Genomic DNA, 20,869 nt, shown 5'->3' with positions numbered 1-20,869 from the left:
AATCCACCTGTAGGTGCCATCTGCCGCCACCTGGGGGCGGTATCAAACACGTGGAAGTCACGTCATTTGTTTTTCAGCCATTGCTGAAACACAAATGGCTGAAACACAAATATATGACTAAGTTTTCTGTGTATCAAGAGACTAAAAATGCCACGATCGCTGCACATTCCAACTCAAACAACAATAAACAGTAATTTAAACCCAAAATAAGTTAAGCTGAAAATGCTGAAAGTCTCCGATCATCTAGCCATGCGGTGGAAACAAACTAAACTAAACTAAAAATAAGGCTAATAAAGCAGAATATACAACTGGAACATGGTGAAAGCCACAAATTCGGGAGAAATAAGACCTTTCCGGGGTTTTTCTTCATAGGCGAGTAAAATCCACCTGTAGGTGCTGTCTGCCACCACCTGGGGGCGGTATCGAACACGTGGAAGTCACGTTATTTGTTTTTCAGCCGTTGCTGAAACATAAATGGCTAAACAAATATGCGATTGTAGGTTTTCTGTTTATTAGAGATGCTACGATCGCTGCACATTCCACCTCAAACAACAATAAATAGAAATTTAAGCCCAATAGCTGTTTATTAATGCCTGAAAATGCTGAAAGTCTCCGATCTCCTAGCCGTGCAATGGAAATAAACTGTAAACTAAACTAAAAACAAGGCTAATAAAGCAAAATATACAACTGGAACATGGTTAAACCCACACATTTGGGAGAAATAAGACCTTTCCAGGGTTTGCTCTTCATAGGAGTTAAATCCACGTGGGCCAACGTTAACGCGTAATGTACTTCTGTAGCTGGTTTATTGAAACTGAGAACGCTGTCAATTTATTCGTAGGTTTAACATGTTTAACACCTTCCGGTGGATTCTGCTGCCATCATCCACCTTCCAGTGTTTGCAGCAGCTTCCAGCCAATCAGCATTCAGCCTGCGCCTAGCTTCGTCTGAGGTGTGACACACTGTTGGGCTTTTGTGTGGCTCCCCATCGATAACAGTTCTCCCCCCCCCACAGCTCGGCCTTGCAGCAGGTGAATCTCCTCCAGCACGTCTTCATCCTCGCTAATTAAACACAATCAAATACAGATGTATATTTGCATGCAGGCGTGCGTTTGTCCATGAATAATAGATTTGTTGTTGATGCAGTAAAAAATGACTTCAAAACCAAGTTCTGAAACACGGAGCAAAGGCATCAGGGAAGTTATCGAAAAGGGAGGTGGTGGGGGGGCAGAAGAGCGAGAGAGAGGAGATAGAAATGGGAAGGAAAAAAGAGAGTTAAGGTTTATGTTTCGGGGAGTGGAGAGAAGCGAGGCGAGGCTCAGGCTAGGAGAGACTTGGCAAGCCGCCGCCCCCCCACTGCTGGCAGCAGAGGCACAAACTGTTTGCTCACAGCAGTACACGCATCTATTAGCATTGTTCCAGGAGACGATAGCTGAGCACTTCTGTGGAGGCATGCTTCAGCGTCGCACTGAAAAACAGGCGGCACCGAGGTGGCAGACAAACCACACCAAGCAGCAGCAAAGCTAAATATTTCTGGAAACTGGCGTCTGTCCGTCTGTCTTGGGGCGTGCCAGACTACTGTGCTTAAACCCCCCCCACTAACAGAAGCACTCGAGAGCACGTGCACGGCTTCCATCAAGGACAGGCTTTCAGGACGTGCACTAGTGCTAATGAACTGTCCTTTATCCAGCCTGGAGTGGAGAAGAGTTCAGCTTTCACCGCCAACCACTCCACCCACGGGGCCTGAAACGCCACGCTTTCTTATTTGTTTGGGGTTTTTTTGTTTGAAATATATGTCATAAAGCCATGTGAGGCAACTTTGGAGGAGAAAATAACTGATTTTTAATGGTTGTTTTCTCTAAGAGACGAATGAAGGCAGTTTATTAAAATCCAGCTGAGGTTAGGTTGCACAGGCACTTTTAGAAGATGACGACATCGAGTTTCACTTCAGTGGGGGGGGGGTGGGGCCTTCAATGAAGTGAGGGATGAAATCTGATGGGAAAAGAACTGAAAGCCAGTCCAACAAATGTTGAAGGGATAAATCTTAAAACTGTAAATCTTCGAGTCTAAAACTTCCCTTCGAATCCATGATAGATGGCCCACATAAACAAACCTTAGTCTAGTGATGCATTCAGGCCTGAATCTCGAATTCTAAAGCGATTATCATATTAATTGCTAAAAATCGATTTGTATGTCTAAAGATTTTTTTTTTTTTAATTATTATATCTTTGCCCCAATGAACTTTAATCCCAGTAGTCGCTTAATATAATTCCCGCATGCATGTGGTGTGAATCTATCAAACAATGAACACGGCGTCAAGTTTAATACTAGTACTAATATGTTGCATAACTACAGGCACGTCATTCAGGTAACGGCTCAAAAAACATTTTTAACTAACCGAAATTGATACCGGATTGAATCAAATCGTGATAATCGATTCTGAATCTTAAGAATCGCAATCGATTCTTGACATTTGAATCGATCCCCAGCCCTCGGCTGCAGGGAAACAGCGTTGTGCCCAGTTCTAGATGCCTGCTGGGAAATGCACCCCCCACTCGAGGGAACACCTGAGTAAAGCAAAGCTGACGCGGCTCAGAAAAGGTCGGGGACGAGGTCAGAGCCGTTTACAAGGTTAATGACAGTTGATCACTTTTCCTGCAGAGGTCACAACTGCTGCAACATGTTCAGTCTTTACTGCCATCTTAAAAGGGAAAATAACTAATAACAGAGTAATAGAGCTAATTTGAAGTGTTTGATATGAAAGTTCGATGCATCTTTGTTTCTTTTCTTGTCCGTGCACCTCGGTAGATGAAGTTGTGCCATAAACCTTCAAAACGGCCTCATTTTTTCCAGACGTGCACGAGTGAACAGAGCAAAACAAAGCCCAGAGATCCAGCTGGGAAGTGCTGTATCCTGGTCAAGCCTTGTTAATTCTCCCAGAAAAACACCCTGGCCCACTCTGAGGAGGGTCCGTCGGCACGTTGCAAGCCCTTGTTCTTCCTTTTATGCCCCTGAATGTCCTCTGGGAGACATAGAAAGAGGATGGAGTGGGGGGACGGGAGGGAAGGGGGGAGCTGATAGCTGACACAGCTACTGAGATAGCCTCTCTTGTTGGAGAGGGATGTAAAGAAATGGGGTGGAAGGAGAAGTGGATGGAGGGGTATGGCGAGGCGGGGATGAGAGTCCAGGTGTGAGGACTTTGTGCTGGGGTAAGCTGGTGACGGATTACCGCCTCAAAGCTTCACTCTTTTCTTCTTCTAGCCTTTATTCGGTGCTTATTTGTTCAGCTCCTCACAAGTGCAGCGTTTTCCCCTCTCAGGCCGGGTAAAGTAGAGGCTCCCGACGGTAGATGAGGTAGACGATCTAACACAGGGCCGGGCACCGATAACACAAATGATGGTAGGACTGAATAAAGCGCAAGTACACGCACAAGATGAAGATGTGTGGACGGGAACAAGCGAGGATGGTCTGGATGAACAGCAGCGGAAGAAGAGGCACAGAGACCGACTCTTTATGATGACAGCTGACTTTGGTGTGTGTGTGTGTAAGTACAAAGCTGAATGCGAGTGTGTGTGTCATGCATTTAAACCCTACAGCCAAGACATCACTGATGTGTGGCAACTGCTGTGTTGTCAAGGGAACTATTAGCACTGAGAGGCCACTGTCTGGTTTGTCCTTGCTTGTGTACACACACACACACACAACACACACACACACAATCTTCCTGCATGAAAAAATGATTCCTTTTCACAAGCCTCTGCACGTCCTTCCGGGTCGTAGAAGCGGTATTTCAGTTAATATTGACCACAAAGGAGCGCCGGCAGCGTCGTCAATGCGCCCCCGCCTGACGCTCGTGCCTTTGACGTGCACGTGGAGGGAGATGAATAAGTGTCCGTCTGTCAAAACTGTCACTATGTCACACCGTCGTGTCACAGTCAACAGAGAAGAATCAATCTGAGCGTAAATAAATCATGGCGGCCCGGAGCCGTTTGCTCAGGCTGGCTCATCAGATTCAGATGACACATGGTCAAGGACGCGGCGAACGTACGCCACAACGGCACGCCACCGCGGGCGGAGGAGGGAAACAAAGAGAGTGGTTTTAGTCTGGTGGTAGACGACGACTTTTAAATGCATGTTATTGAGGTATCTTTGGAGTATCTTTGGGGTATCGTTGGAGTATCTTTGAGGTATCTTTGGGGTATCTGAAGTATTGTTTTGGTATCTGAAGTATCATTGGGGCATCGTTGGGGTATCACTTAGTTATCAGAGTATCTTTGGAGTATCGTTGGAGTATCTTTAGGGTATATGGTGCATCTTTGGGGTATCTGAAGTATCATTGAGGTATCGTTGGGGTATCGGAGTATCTTTGGAGTAACATTGAGGTATCTTTGGGGTATCTGGTGCATCTTTGGGGTATCTGGTGCATCTTTGGGGTATCTGGTGCATCTTTGGGGTATCTGGTGCATCTTTGGGGTATCTGGTGCATCTTTGGGGTAGCTGGTGCATCTTTGGGGTATCTGAAGTATCGTTTTGGTATCTGAAGTATCATTGGGGCATCGTTGGGGTATAATTTAGTTAGAGTATCTTTGGAGTATCTTTAGGGTATATGGTGCATCTTTGGGATATCTGAAGTATCATTGAGGTATCGCTGGGGCATCGTTGGGGTATCGTTGGGGTATCTGAAGTATCGTTGTGGTATCATGGAAGTATCATTGGGGTATCAGTGGAGTATTATTGGAGTATTACTGAGGTATCATTGGAGTATCGTTGGGGCATCATTGGAGTATCAGTGGGGTATCGGAGCATCTTTCGGGCATCATTGGAGTATCATTGGGGTATTTGTGTGCGATCTGAAGGGTTAGTGGAAGTACCATACACAAAACTAAGTGAAGGACAAGAGAGGGTAAATGCGACACGGAGGCCTAATGGAGGAGAGTCTGTGTGTGAAAACATTGTCACTCATTTAATGAGGAACATAAAATGCTAATGAAGTAAACAACAATAGCAGCAAATTAAGGAGCCCGCTGTAAAACCGAAGCTGCTCCGCGGAGCACGGCGGCGGATGAAGGAGAGGCGGCTGACCGCAGGAACATCAACGACGGCGCGTGATCAATAAAAATCACAATCAAAGTCGAGTAACTTGCAGACTTATTCAGAGATTACAAGACGGCACACTCATTACTTCATCATGGTAACATCTCTGTTTTCATAATTAAATCTTATTTCTGAATTAAGCTGTCATCAAATACATTGTTTAACTTTAGCTTTTATCCAGAACACTAACTACTTAGTTGCTGACACAAAACCATGAGTGAGGAAACTACTGAGACTGAAATGCCTCATTCATGTGTGGAAGCTCCGCTGGGTCAATACTTCACATCGACTCCCGATTCTTAACAGAAAATATTAGCTTGCTCTCTTTTTTTCTTTTAATCGCGTCCATTTATCACCAGCGAGTCTTTCAGACAGCTGCGTACAAACAGATGGAGCCGCAACCGACTTCAGCCTCGTACAAAAGCGTTCAGTATTAGGTTAACAGCCGGATAGAGGGAAAGTGTTTAGTGAGAGCCGAATGCGCTATGGAGGAACGAGTAATAACGTTTACATCGACGCAGCCGCCATCAACCGGCCCCGTCGTCCATCAGAACTCTCATCCAAAACAAAACTTCATAAAAAGTTTGGCCATTTTGCTTCCAGATGAGTAGGAAATTAAGGAGAAATAACAAAAAAAACAAGTTCCTAAGAGCTGGTTTGAAGGTCACTTTGGAGGCGGCCTCTACTGGACATCCAGGGGACTGCACCCCTTTGGTGTAATGTGGTCAATAACGTGTATATAGCAATGTTTATAAAATCAAAAGCAGGTATTAAAATCAAGCTTTTTTAAATCCATTTCCATCTGATTTACTCGTCAATCTTATGCCGAAAAAAGAGCTTATAAATGTGAGCCGACACGCTTCCGGACCTCTAAAATCCGGATGTAAAGGAGTAAAAACGGAGGCATAAAAGGGGCAGAAACATGGAGACAGATTACCACCAAAACTATACTTTTAGACAGCAAAGTGCAAGTCGACCAAGAGCATTAAACTCCTGCCCTCGCTGATGTGGAAGAGTGCTGCAGTGCCCTTCACGTCGAGGGAAAGGCTAAGAGGATTCGCTCCATCCATAAGTACAGCGCGTGCCTGTCTTTTTGTGGGTTGCGCTTATCAAGAGTGGACGTCAAAGTTGCAACTCCATCTCACACGCTTTAAACACAAGGTCGCTCTCGTAAAGAGAACTGCGGCGATAAAACAGTGGGCAGGTTTCTCCCTTCTCCGCATCCCCCCCTCCCCCCCTCCAAGCCTCTCCGTCGCTGCACTGGTGCAAATGCTTTTATGTGGGCCACTCGGTTCACCTTCAGGCTATAATTCACTACTTTCAAGGAGCAGAGCCGGCCGCCAGCGAAGCTGGAAACCTGTGAAAAAACCGCTGCAACAACCCGAAGGATGAACTCCACTTGTGACTAGGCCCGTGTTGGAAAAAAATGTATTTTCCGATTCTAAAATGATTCTCATATTAATTCCTAAAAAATCGATTTGTATGTCTAAAGATCGTTTTTTTATTTCATCATTACAACTTTTGGTGTTTTTTTGGAATTTTTGGTTGGACACAAGAATAACTGGTGCCATGTTTTTGCCTTTAAAGATGTTTAAAGGTATGAAAACATTAAAGTTTTCAGTTATAATTGCATAAATTGTCTATATTTCATTACTTTATATACTGTCTTGGGGTTACATTTGCATAAAATGCTAAAAACCAAATTCTCAAAAATTAAAAACAGAGATAGACCAAAAATGGAAATAATAAAAAAGGAATGTGGGAAAAAATAAATGCGATTTCATACGGCCTCTGTTTACTGCCCTGGATCTGTTTGATAATTCTGCACCATGATGTTTCTGAAAGCAGTTCTATCAGCATTCTGGGAGCTGATTGGTCCTTACAGCATCATTAGCTGCAAATACTTGCTGTGGAATCTCATTATAATACTAGTATTAATATGTTGCATAACTACAGTCATATAATTCATGCAACAGCTCAAAAAACTGTTTTAACACTAACCCAAATCAATATCGGAATCGAATCAGATCAAATCTTGATAATCGATACTGAATCTTAAGAATCAAATCGATTCTTGTCATTTGAATCGATCCCCAGCCCTACTTGTGACACTACACCAATTAGTCCAAAGTCATGTAGATGTAAATGTATGGTCAGTATTCAGCTGCAACACCCGCCGATGCCATTATATTCCTAATGTGGCTTCCAAGGCCAGCATTTAGATTACAGATAAAATCTCTGTTTAAATAGCCGGCCGGCGTGGGCTCGCCACTTGTCCCGCGGTTATACGGTTCTGTCCCAGCGAGCAACTCGTCCAGCAATAACGCCGGGACCATTACAGCTCGATTATGACAAACGGCGAGGCCGGAACCTGGACGAGGACGAGATCCCCGGTTGGAGAGACGTGGGGTTCGACACAAGTCCCTCGGAGATCAAGCGACGTCCGTTTCATCATTAAACTAATTGCACAATGTGGTGCTGTCTGTGCGAATCAATCGACAACCGCGCGACAAGATTTACCATTTTTAATATCCTCATCTGCCACTGAGGATTGATTTCCCCGCTGTTGCTTTACTGCAATCATTAAAAGCCCCATTTGGGTCACATATTATTATTAGTTAATAAAGCACAATCATTCGTTACCAGTTTTGGCAACACGTCGGCCGGCGGTGGCCAAAAAAAGAGGCGATAAATGTGACATTTATGGACGCAATCCAACTAAGTCAGTGTTCACCTTGTGGCTCGGCTGTGAAGGGAGGGGTGGGGGGGAAAGTAATCTGGATACAGAGCTGCTTTCTGCACTCGTGGTTGGTCTAAAACTACGGACCTGGGGGGCATCTCGGTCCCCAGCGTCCGTCTCGCTGACCAGGGAAACCACACCATGCATTATTCATCACGTCTACTCCTATTTGCTCCTATTTGCTCTCGCACATATGCAGGGGAGGCGTGGAGGGTGGGGGGTCCAGAATATACAAAACCACAGTCAGGAAATAAGGCTATTATGGAAAAATGAAGTGACGTGGTCAAATGACCTCATGCCAAACTAATTTAAGCTCCATCAGAAATCAATGAGAGATGTGAACAGATTTAATGCCATAAGTGGCAAAATAGTGAATATAAAAAAGGTCAAGTGCTGGTTGTGGGTTTTGTGGAGAAAAGCGAAGCAGCTCCGCCCACAAGTGGCCACGGTTACATGATGTTTTTTAATTCGGAATTAATTATTCAGAATTAAATAATTCAGAATTAAACTATTTTCCTTCGAGTTTACATGGAAATAGGAATTCCGAATTGCGGTTTACATGGAAAACACGTTTGATCGGCTTTATCCAATTCCACTTAAGGTCTGGGGGTTGGGAAGGTTCTGATTGGATAGGGGGGCGGACCGGAAGTTACGCCTACCAGAAGTTACGTCTACCGGAAGAAAAACTAACTTAACCACTATAACTTTGAAAAGCTCACAATTTTAATTTTTCCTGCCATCTGTTCTTTTAATTATTTCCAGGTCCTCCAAGCTATTTATTAAATAAATGGTCTCTGCTCTTGACCACCGTTTACTGCGTGCTGCAATCTTGAAACTTTGTTTGGAAAACAAGATCAGCGCGGAATATAAGCGTCATGGAGACAGACGGGGGAGGGAACGAGCAGCGCAGAAAGATTTTGAATTAATTTAATTTAATTAATTTAAAGTGGAATGAGTGTATACATGATGTTGGAATTATTCTATTCGGATTTAAAATTGGAATAAACCAGCCACTTACTTCGGAATTAAGTTTAATTCGGAATGGCCATTTTCATTTGGAATTAGGTGTTTACATGGTAATTTTTACTCATTTTAAAATCGTATTTAATTTTAATTCTTAATTAAAGAGGAATTAAACTTCCCATGTAAACGCACTGAGTGTGACATCACGAGCAGCACTTGAGGTCGCCGTCTCGCGACGGAGTCTGTTTATTCTTGAGGTAGTGGTTTACTCAGGATCACCACCCGGAAAAGAAAAAGCCTCCCGATATCGCAGAAGTATGGGGTTTATTAGCATTTAATTAATATTCTCATGGAGAACGGTGACTGAGATCTGCAGGCAGGCATTAGCGAGGCATCTGTGGTGCCACGCTGGTACCGTGACTCATCAACGCTCCCCGACACGGACTCCTGCAGGTCTGAAGGCTGTCTGGGCCGCGACCTGCCAGGACCGGCCCGGTGCACCCAGTTGTCACCTCACCGGGGGGGAGTGGGGGTAAAAGGAGACCCCTTTTAATCACAACTGGGCCAGAGTTCAGACGCCAAGAACCTGTTGCTCTTCCACCCTGGTAGGTTTTCTAGAGATGACGCTCAGCAACATCATCTGTGCTGGAGATAGACTTGTAGTCAAGACCACCTAAACCGAAACCAGAGAGTATCAAGACCAAGACTAGTTCAGCTCAAGACCGAGACCAAAAAGAAACCTGGTTATGTCCTGATCCTGCGTGATTGTAGATCATCAGCTCCATCCTGGTTCAGCTAGTTTCCATATGAGCTTGTTTTCAACTGCAGCTCAATAACACAGAGAAGTGGATGATGATGTTGAACTCACTATAAATGTTTCCATCCATCAGCTGAGATCAGATATGTGTGGCGACTGCACTACCGCTATTTCTACACTATTGGAGGATTGACTCCAGTGCTTTTAAGGATTGACACGACTACTAACTAGTCCCAAAGTCCTCTAGCAGAATAACCAGCTCCAACACCCCCCTCCACCTCAGAAAAGGAATGGATAGTAAATGTTACTGATTTAAATTGGACTGAATTTGAAGATGAAACCTGAATTTTAAATATTAAAGATTAAAATTACATTATTTACCATTATAGTAATTAGATTACACCGTATATCAGCATCACTGAAATGGACCTGATGCTTAATCAATCACAACAATATCAAATATCCATATATTTATTCAAACAAGGCCGTTATAAACACAAAACTGTAATTAAATACAGACACACATGCAGATGCACCAAAACATTAAACCAGATGCAAAATACAAAGTTTACAAAACTGTACATTAATCAGACGAAGAACTGCTGATCACCAGATTCTGTCATCTTGGTGCAACGGACTCTCAATTATACGAATCTGAGACCAGACCACAAAAAAGTGGTCTTGAGACCAAGACTGGTCTTGAACTACAAGTCTAGCAGGAGACGATGGCCGGGGATCTCACCCACCTGACCTCAGTCACAACAACCGGCCATGTTAACCTAGTTTAGCTACATGCCTTATATCAGTTCTGATTAAATCTGTCCATCCATCCTCATCTCAACACTTGAGCTCCAACCAAAGTCTGCAAAAACCCGACCCTCTTCCAGGTCCTCAACCGCTCTCTTGTCTACGCTGCAAAAACTCAAAATCTTAACAAGAATATTCGTCTTATTTCTAGTTAAAATGTCTCATTTTTAGTCAAAAAAATCTCATTACACTTAAAACAAGACTCATCACTGGAAAAAACAACAATTTTCACCTGTTTCAAGTAGATTTTCACTTAAAATAAGTAGAGAATCTGCCAGTGGAACAAGATTTTTCTACTTATTTCAAGTGAAAATTTACTTGAAACAGGTGAAAATTGTAAAATAAGTAATTTTTCTGGTAATGACTTGTTTTAAGTGTAATGAGATTTTTTGACTAAAAATGAGACATTTTAACTAGAAATAAAACTAATATTCCTGGTAAGATTTTGAGTTTTTGCAGTGTAAAGGCTTGCTGGACCACAAGTCCACCAGTTGGTTCTCTCCTACCATCATAAAGTTCTCTTACGTTTCTCTGGTACCGTTTCAGGCAGGATCAGAGGTTAAACCAGCGTTTGGGCGTCGCTCAAACACGGTGCAGCTAAATCAGACCTGTGATCACTGATATTTCACAAACGCCACCTTTGGTCTGAGATGGAGCGGAGGTCAGGGCAGGTCCGTGGTTCCGTTGGTCGACCTGGACGGAGCCGGCTGCTGCCACGCCTTCACTCAAAGAGAGTTCACTGCCGTCGTCGTGCATAAATTTGAGGCTTAATGCGAATTTTACGACAGGTGAAATGGTGCAGAGAGTGGATCCAATTAATCCAACAATGGAGAATGTTTAAATCGTGTACCTTTAGAGAAAATACGGTTCATTTATCAGGGATTGCAGTCCTCTAATTACAGGCTGGATGCTATAAAACACCGAGAGACAACAGTTTGCCATCGAGCAGAAGAGGAGACGGAAAAACAAATCACAAAGTGCCGGCCGAAGCACTTTCACTCGTTTAAAGAAATCTGGGATGCTGGGAATCTGGGTGTGGGAATATTGATCACAGAGGTGTGTTTGTGTTGTATAAAAAACAAATCCTGACAGCTACTAGCCTTAAACCTTAAAATTACATAACAAGGCTGGGACAACTTGAACTGAGGCAGGTTTTAAATATAATTTCAGCCTGACTCGTCCCAAATAAAGCATCAGTGCAGTGAGATGCCTGTTCGTCTCCCTTCTTTTCAGCTGTGAAGTTTCCCCCCCAAAAAACATCATCAAAAAGAAAAGAAGATCAGCCGAAGCGCGGCGACTAAGTCAATGGATGTTTTTGTCAATGGAAGGAGGGAGGTGAGGAAATCTAAATGAAACACATCAGTCGTGTGCCGCTGTTGCGGTTCCCCGGTAGGTCTGTCAGATTAGCGCGACGCAGAGGAAGCAGGGAAATGAGACAGAGCTGATAAACAAGTGGTTTTCAGAGGGAGGGAGGAAGTCTGGTAGCAGAAAGAGAAATGAACGAGGCAGAGCATCATCCATGAAACTGCAAATCCGTGGAAACGGGTACCGGAAACCAGGTAAAACTAACCCTGGATTCACACTGAAAGCGTCCGGCTGCCATTCATTTTCTATGAAAGTTCGCTGCGAGATGCGTCGGAGGCGTCAATTTGAAGTTAAAATCTTAACTTTATGCAAATGAGCAGCGGCGACGCTGAGGCAGCGTCCAATCACAGACTGGGATTCCCGAAGCAAGAAGCCTCAATGCAGATTGTACTTTCATGTACACACAAACGTAAACTCATTCACATGCACACATGAGCATAGCTGTGCACTAACAAACTTATTTTATCAGGAATTAATATATTTCATCCAGCAAACCGACATTTTCGCTGATTTGACTGCCGTTTTTACCTGAACTGCTCATGTGAAACACGTAACTGATGGTTGAGGAGCTGGATGGTCCCAAAGATTTTATTTGTTTTCTGGTCTAATCATCATAAACTCGTCATTGTGGTCGCCCATTCTGACAAATGTTAATAAATGTGCCAGGAGAAAATCCTCCAGGCAGAACGGCATCTAAACCGCCGCAGAAAAACGTTTCAAAAATCAGTTTCAATAACAACAAAACTCTTCAAACAGTTCAAACAGTTCAGGATCAAAACTAGAGGAAGTTTTAAGCGAGAAAAGAATATGACTTTGCAGCAAAGAGACGATGCATGTTAGAAATTCAGGTCGATCAAATAACATCAAAATAAATAGCTACTTTTAGCATTGGATAGTGTGGATATGGTCCCTACATACAAACCCAGGTCATTTGGATTTTCCAAGTGTACAAAAAGCGCTTACAAAGAACTGTTTCTCTGAGTCACTGTGTTGGTAGACGTCAAACAGAGTTCCAGTTCTGTGGAAACAACCAGAACAGACTTCAGCTTTCAAGGTCTGATGAGGTTTAGCTGAACAGGTGTCGGCAGATTTTCAGTGTGAATCCACCAAGCAGCGCGACGCAGGCGTCTCGAGCCTCCACAGGAGATTTATGACGCTTTCAGTGTGAATCCAGCATGAGACGAGAGTAAACCACGTTCCAGGGAGAGACTAGAACACGAGAGCTCTCACATCTGCACTCAACATATTTAAGACGGAGAAAAGAGCCAATTACCCGGCGGCGACACGTGTCGTGCCAACATGCCGTCAGCGTCACGACGACCGAGAGCTCGGGCGGCTTTGAGGTGCACGAGTGCGAGAAATATTTAGTGAAAGAAGAGCGGTATCACCAACACATGAATCAGAAGTTATTCACGCAGGGCCGACGCGGGGACACCTTCAGAAGCAATCAGACGCTTTTCACAGGCGGATCAACACCTGAATGGAGGCTAATGAAGTCGGATTCATGTCGGAGCTCCACACGCGACGTGCTTCTAGTTCTGAGACGTTGGGGAAAAACGAAGCGAAGTCACTCATTAAGGCTCCGTCTCTCGTCTAACATCACACGGCAGCGTTAATCTCCAGGCCCGACGCCAGCGCCTTCGTGCTCCGTCACTTTTTTGCCCTCTTGTCATTTCATTCATCAGTTTAAAGTGTTCCTGCGAGACGGCGTTGGTGTCGGTACCGGCCCCCGCGCCGGCCTCGGGGCTCATTACGCGGCTCCGTCGTGTCTGATGACTCCCGCCTACCTGGGAAGAAGCTGCTGACACCGCAAACGGCCGGCCAAGGAGGGATGTCTGGAGGCGTGAGGCGGAGGAGAGGATTGGATCTGGACCCTGCAGCCGCGCCGTATCATCCTTATTCAGATTGCTCTGATGATTATTACTGTTTTGTTCTTTTAGGCAATGTCAAACGGCAAATAAAGAGGTTCTAATTCACTGGGACAAATGAAACCCAAATAAAAACGTCTCGATGGATTCTTTTCAGTCGAGTGCTTTAGAGGAGAGGCAGGTGATAAGGGAACCGCTTCAACACCGCTTTCCGACGTCACCTTGACGAAGGTTAGCAGAGGAAGGAAAATGAAGGTGGCAGGACGGACCCGTGAGGTTGTACGAGCCACCAGGCTTCAGGTATTTGGAAGAGATGGCCCGTTTCCCCCTTTCAAAAGGAGAATAGGTTCTCTCACACAACGGTTGCATAATGTCGATGCAATAAAAAGAAAAAAATAACCCATCTTCATTAGGCCTGTGTTGAAAAAAATTGATTTTCCTATTCTAAATCGATTCTCATATTAATTCCTAAAAATCGATTCGTAAGTCTAAAGATCGATTTTATTTTCATCATTACATTTTCACCCGCTGAACTCGTAATGTTTAAGCTTTTCACTCTGTAAGTGTTCTTATATTTGCATAAAATGCTAAAATCCAAATTCGCAAAAATTTAAAAACTAAAAACACCGAAAATGTAAAAAATAAAACCAATTTCATAGGGCTGGTGTTTGTGAGAAAGGGCCGCGGCTAGGCCTGTATTGAAAAAAATATATAAATTTTCCGATTCTAAATCGATTCTCATATTAATTCCTAAAAATCGTATGTCTAAAGATCTTCTTTTTTTTTCATTATTACGTTACAACTTTCGGTATTTTTTTGTTTATGTTGGACACAAGAATAACTTTTGCCATGTTTTTGCCTTTAAATATGTTTAAAGGTATGAAAACATTAAAGTTTTCAGTTATAATGGCATGAATTGTCTATATTTCATTACTTTATATACTGTATTGGGGTTACATTTGCATAAAATGCTAAAAATCAAATTCTCAAAAATTAAAAACCGAAATAGTACAAAAATGGAAAAAAAAACGGAATGTGGGAAAGAATGAAACCGATTTCATCCGTCTCTGTTTCCTCCCTGGATCTGTTTGGTAATTCTGACCCACAATGTTTCTGAAAGCAGTTCTATCAGCATTCTGGGAGCTGATTGGTCCTTACAGCATCATTAGCTGCAATACTTGCTGTTGAATCTCAATACTAGTATTTATATATTGCATAACTACAGTCATATAATTCATGCAACAGCTCAGAAAACAGTTTTAATAACACTAACCCAAATCAAGATCGGATCAAATCAAATCCTGATAATCGGTTCTGAATCTTAAGAATCGAATCGATTCTTGACATTTGAATCAATCCCCAGCCCTCGTCTTCATTCACAGAGATGAACAGAGGAGGCTGAGACTCGGTGCCGCATCAGCGTGAGGTCACACAGCGTCGAGGCTTCGTGGAATCATGTGAGTAAAAATGGCTGTGTCCTCGCTTAACCTCCGTTACTACCTCGTAAACGGCACAATAGCGGTGCAACATAAACGCTGCGCCGCTCGACCTCAGGGTCGTTCAGATACACCGAAATAATGGAAGTCCATTTTCAAGCTGATGCTACAAAAAGGTCCCTCTTCTGCTATTTACTCATCTTCCTTCACCAGGGACATGATGCACATGAGCAGCGTCTGAAGTGCTGCATCTCATGCTGAATTAATTACGACTACATGACGAGAGGGATGAAACTTTACCTGGAATCCAGATTAAACATGTAAAGCATGTACGGTTGTGTTAAATATGCATCTGGAGAGTAAAGCATCTGCAGATAAAAACCTCGTCCAGCACCTCAGCGCCCACTCAGAGGCCGCTGTTGCCAGTTGTTTCCATCAATTATTTCACACTCAAGACTTTACTGACATGTCGGCGGCTGCCTGCCTGCAGCCCCCAAACACACACAAACACACACTCTAACATGAGTCCACTTCCAATACTGGCAAATTCTCCATTTCCATGACAATCGAACGGCAGAGTAAGGTGGAGTCAGCCACCCTGCGCTAAAAAAGCCCTTTAAAAGCAGAGATAGCGATGCAGGAGTAAGAAAAAAAAAAAAGGCAGAGGAGAGAGAGTGTGTGGCCTGGATAAGTGGTGGCAGGATTATAGCTGGTTCCATCATGGCTTTGGTCCGTTCACTGCTTCTTAGAAAAACCTATTAGCATGTGAATGAACAGGCTCCAAATGAATGGAGTTCTCCAAAGCCCAGGAGCACCGATCCGCTATCAGGTGAGCTCTCTGTAAAATGGGAATTAGCCGGAGAGAGTAGCCGGCGCGTGCGCGCGTTCTGGGGAGTAGTTTACTTGATTGTGTAAACCTTTGTCTGGAGTCCGGGTGAGATTTGACATCACTCGGGGGACGAGTGCGGCCGCTTTAAATGCTGTAATAGACTTCACCGGGGAGTAAACAGTTTAATCTGCTTATTAAAGCCAGCGGCCCGATCTTAGCGGGGACCGTCCCAACGACACTTCGACATTGGGCCTGATGTGGGACGAGAGATAAATCAAGAGACATCTGAAACAATAAAAAAAGGAATAAAAGATTCCCTCTAGAGTAAAGTTTTAGAGAAGTTTAAAAGCTGTGTTTACCTTTAAATTAATAACATAAATAAATAAATATATATATATATAAATAATATATATATATATATATATATATAATATATATATATATATATATATAAATAATATATATATATATATATATAAATAAAATGTATAAATAATATATATATATAAATAAAATATATAAATAATATATATATAAATAAAATATATAAATAAAATATATAAAATATATAAATAATATATATATATAAATAATATATATATATATATATATAAATATATATATATATATATATATATATATATATATATATATAAATAAAATATATATATATATTTAAAATGCATACATATATGCCTTAGGTTTTTACTAACCTGTTATTAACCATTAATATATATGCAGACAAAAAATAAATTAATAAAACATCAATTTTTAAAATCAGTGATATTTTAAAATGATTTGAAACCTAAAAGTTAATGTGTTGCTGAAATAAAATTCATGTTTAAGATAATATAAAGTGATCAATCACATCCTTCAAAAGCTAAAACCTCTCTGTCCAAGAAGCTAAAATTAGAGTCCGAGAGTAAAATTTAGGTGAAGGAAACTCGGAGCTGAAATACCCGAGCAGCAAGAGTCCCCAGCGTTGGGAAAGGGCAGAGAAACGCCAGGAAAAGATGAAGCCGGAGCCAGAATGTTCTGCTCGAGCGCTCACCTCTCTCTGCAGCACCAGCTCTTTGGTGAACAGCATGGCCTCTTCACTGAAGGGCTCGGCCACCTGCATCCCCCCAGGCAGATTCCGGGCGCTACGCGGACACTCGATACCTGGCCAAACACAACACAATCAGAGGAGTCAAAGGTCAGCAAAGTTCCTTCCAACACAAGACAGAAACATGAGGAGGGAACAAAGATGTACAAGTTCAATATCAATCAGCTTCATGACTGTAAAATAACAGATATTTAAATGAATATTCAAGATCTTTATTAGTCATTGTTAAATAACAGGGGTCGGCAACCCAAAATGTTGAAAGAGCCACATTGGACCAAAAACACAAAAAACAAATATGTCTGGAGCAGCAAAAAATGAAAAGACTTGTATAAGCCTTAGAATGAAGGCAAATGGTGAAAGGCGAAATGTCGAGATTAATGTTGAAGTACAATCTCGAGAAAAAAGTGGAAATGAAGAGAAAAAAGTCAAAATTTCGAGAAAAAAGTCGAAATGTCGAGAAAAAAGTCAAAATGTCGAGATTGAAAAGGAAAGGAAAAAGGAGAAAAAAAAGAGAAAAAAAGGAAAAAAAGAAAAAAAAGAAGAGAAAAAAGGAAAAGAGAAAATGGAGAAAAAAAATAAGAAAAAAAAGGTAAAAAAAAGGTCAAACATTTTTGAAAAAGCTCCAGGAGCCAGTAGGGCGGCGCTGAAGAGCCGCATGCGGCTCTGGAGCCGCGGGTTGCCGACCCCTGTTATATAACAACGAAATTAAAAGCGCCACCAGTCAGTGCTAAAAAACGAACAGATAAATGCTATACTATATAAATACAAAATAAAACAATAACTGATTAAGGCAATTGTATAGCACTATTCAACACAAGGTCATTCAAAGTGCTTTACATCAATATTAAAAGCGGCAAGACACAAACAGTAAATAACAAATAAAATGAAATAAAATGATAAGAAAAGAGGTAAAATAATAAGCACAAGTTTTTAAAAAGTAAGGGCAGTAGAGTACAGCAGGTACGTCTCATTCTTACAATGGCAAATATTACGTTTCTATACGGTCAAAACGTACAAAGACCGGGTCAAATACAGAATTACAAATGTAATCTGTGCAGATTCGTGCGGTGAATCAGACCAATTTGACAATTTGACCAATTAAAAATAGCCTCCACATGCACACAATCCCTCACATCAGTTTATAGTTTGTTTTTGAGTAATTTTGTTACAGCTGTAGGATAAAAACTCTCCCTAAAACAGGTTGTTCTTATTTTTATTGCTCTGTACCGTCTACCCAAGGGCAGCAGTGCAGACAGAGAGTCCAGGGTGAGAAGTGACCTATGTGATATGTTTTGCCTTTTTAATACGGCGGTCGTTGTGCAAGTCCTCTAGTGAGGGGAGAGGAAAATAAGTTCAATATTATACGGCTTCATGACTCTAAAATAACCAAAGGAATCTGTTCTGATATTGAACTGATTATTCAATTCCTAAAAGAAAAAATGTATTGTTACAGTTTGAATTGAGAATAAAGAAAAAGTAAAAAAAAGAAAAGGTGATGGACCCGGTAGGATCCACTGACTCAGCCAAACTATTGCTAATAGCAGGTGTGTTTTAGACCCGACTCCAGGCACAACTTGGAGTTTGGAAGACTTGACCTTTCCCATATGAAAAACAACCTTCATCATCGTCATGGTTACAACTGAAAAGATCCCCAGCAGAAAACCTTTGCTGCATTCAAACCAGTGTAGAAGAGCATGTATGCAAAAGAGGGAACAGCTGATGCCACTGGGTTCAGACTCTCGTAAAGGATTCAGAAAAGAATGGAAAAAAGAGAACGCAAGTATAACTTAAAAGGAACAGAGATCTTTAAAAAATAACCAAGATTCAGGACTAAATCGATGGAATGTTTCTGTGGAAGGAATCAGTTTATGTTTTATCTATTTCTGAACAAAGAATCCAAATCAAACATTGCATTCAAAAGAACAATTAAAGCCAGTATGTTAAGGCCGACAGCTATTTTATTTTTGTGTTTATTTTGTTGTCGTTTTTTTTTAATTTAAGTTCTTTGTAAATTGATTTCTTGAGGAAAAGGGGCAGATTAAATAAGATTATTCTTCTTTCAGGTGTCTTTCATTCAGAATTTAGAAACGTATGTGTTTATATTAAATTGTTCTTTTAATCAATGAATATAATAAAGAATAAATGAAATGAAATTATCCTCCACAACTCTTACAAGTGCATGTCACTGGTACATACCAGAAATGTAGGGATTATTTATGGTCCCTGGATAACTCAGACACTTTTTTATACCCATTTCCACTAAAAAGCAGCCTTATTTGGATCTTAGGACCTCTTTGAATTTCACTCTGGTGTACTTTAAAGTACTTTAAAGTTCTTGGTGGATGAGCTACGGTTGAGTCGGCAGGTAGGGATGCAACACAACTGAAGAAAATGTGACATCTAACCCTGCATCGTGACAATCGAGGACACAAAAACGGTTATGCTTTAGTGATTTTCGTATTTGAAGCTTAATCTCATGTTGAAACTGGAATTAATGATTGTTAAAACTCTGCACTGAAGTTGAAAATTGTATACTTCACCGTTGGATACCCAGCATCCTTCAAAAGTATATTTTCGCTTTTAAAAGGCTTGTCCGGGATGTATTCTTGCATCTAAATCAAAAAGAGCGGGGAAAGTCTCCGCAGAGGCTTCTGACCATCACTTTGAAGAAGCAGGAATTGGATAATTGGATGGAAATATTGTCCCAACTCCAGAGGATAACGAAGCCCACGCCACAACTGTAACGACGACGATGATGGCCAGTGACACGTCGGGATCTCTCTTTAAATGTGACATCAAACCAAAAATGCTGCCTAAAATCATGAAGCACCTTGGTGGGTTTGAGAGAGAGCAGCAAACACGCCATTAGCTGAGATCTTTCCAGTGAGAATAGATCAAAGCTGAACTCTGGTCCCTAATAACACCCTGTTTTCTGAGGATCTCCAGGAGCTGGTCTCTTTTCAAAGCCATTACTGATGTTCTCTCCAGAGTTATTGTGACATTAAACTGGAAATAATAACTGTGTTGACATCGTTATATATGGACCCTACAGCCTTTTGGGACAACTATAAGTAGTGTACGTTTATGCAATGTTGGTTTATGCAGCCCTTTTGAAAGTCTTAAGCCGCGTTTATACTTGCAGTTCAGAACGCGTACGCGAGACGCAGGATACGCGTGACGTCACGTCTCGCGTATCCTGCGTATCCTGCGTACATTTGACGCGTCGACGTGCACGTTCTCAAAGACACTGAACGCGTACGCGACCTGCAGTTCTCGCTCTGGCCGCTAGTATCGCTGTTCCCGGTCTGATCCCGGCTGGCACGATTATGCTGCTCTCCCCTGGAGAAAGTTCCCCGTGCATATATTTATGCAATATTTAACTTCCCCCCAGGGTTTCCGTTGTCCGGTAAAATATGCCGAAGTCCGGTATTTTATAATCTCTCCGGTCAAAATACTCACTGGTGCTACGGGACTAGAGTCCCCGGGAGTACCGCGGATGGCGAGCCCCGGCCGCCGAGCCCCGGCCGCCGAGCCCCGGCCGCCGAGCCCCGGCGACCGAGCCCCGGTGGCCGAGCCCCGGCCGCCGAGCCCCGGCCGCCGGTACGCGCCGAGCCTCGGTGCCTCCCGGAGCCGGGAGGAAGCGGAGCCGGGAGCCAGGAGTCAATTGACGGGACTTATTTTATTTTAAATACTCTGTTTTTCAATAAAAATACTATTGAATGACTTGGAATCATATTAGGAACAATACATTTTTTGACCATGTTAATCTTTCTTATATATTGACATCTACTTCTCCATATGAACCTAAAATTAACTGGATTTATTGTTTCGTCATTCTTGTTGAGATGGGTGAGGAGAATGCTGGATAAATTAGTCTGGAAAGACTATCCACTTTTGATAATAAG

The 20,869-nt window shown here is 42.3% G+C and overlaps 1 protein-coding gene across 1 annotated transcript in view; it reads right to left on the bottom strand.

Annotated features, from left to right (window-relative positions):
• snd1 (staphylococcal nuclease and tudor domain containing 1) overlaps nucleotides 1–20,869 on the bottom strand; it is a 275,137-nt gene that overhangs the window by 156,717 nt on the left and 97,551 nt on the right. Inside the window, exon 16 of the mRNA XM_061714247.1 lies at nucleotides 16,911–17,020. Within this exon, the coding sequence (XP_061570231.1) occupies nucleotides 16,911–17,020 (110 nt within the window). The remainder of the gene's footprint in view (nucleotides 1–16,910; nucleotides 17,021–20,869) is intronic.

This window comes from Cololabis saira, chromosome 23 (assembly GCF_033807715.1).
Source record: "Cololabis saira isolate AMF1-May2022 chromosome 23, fColSai1.1, whole genome shotgun sequence".
NCBI lineage: Eukaryota > Metazoa > Chordata > Actinopteri > Beloniformes > Belonidae > Cololabis > Cololabis saira.
This window is presented reverse-complemented; position numbering and strand designations above follow the sequence as displayed.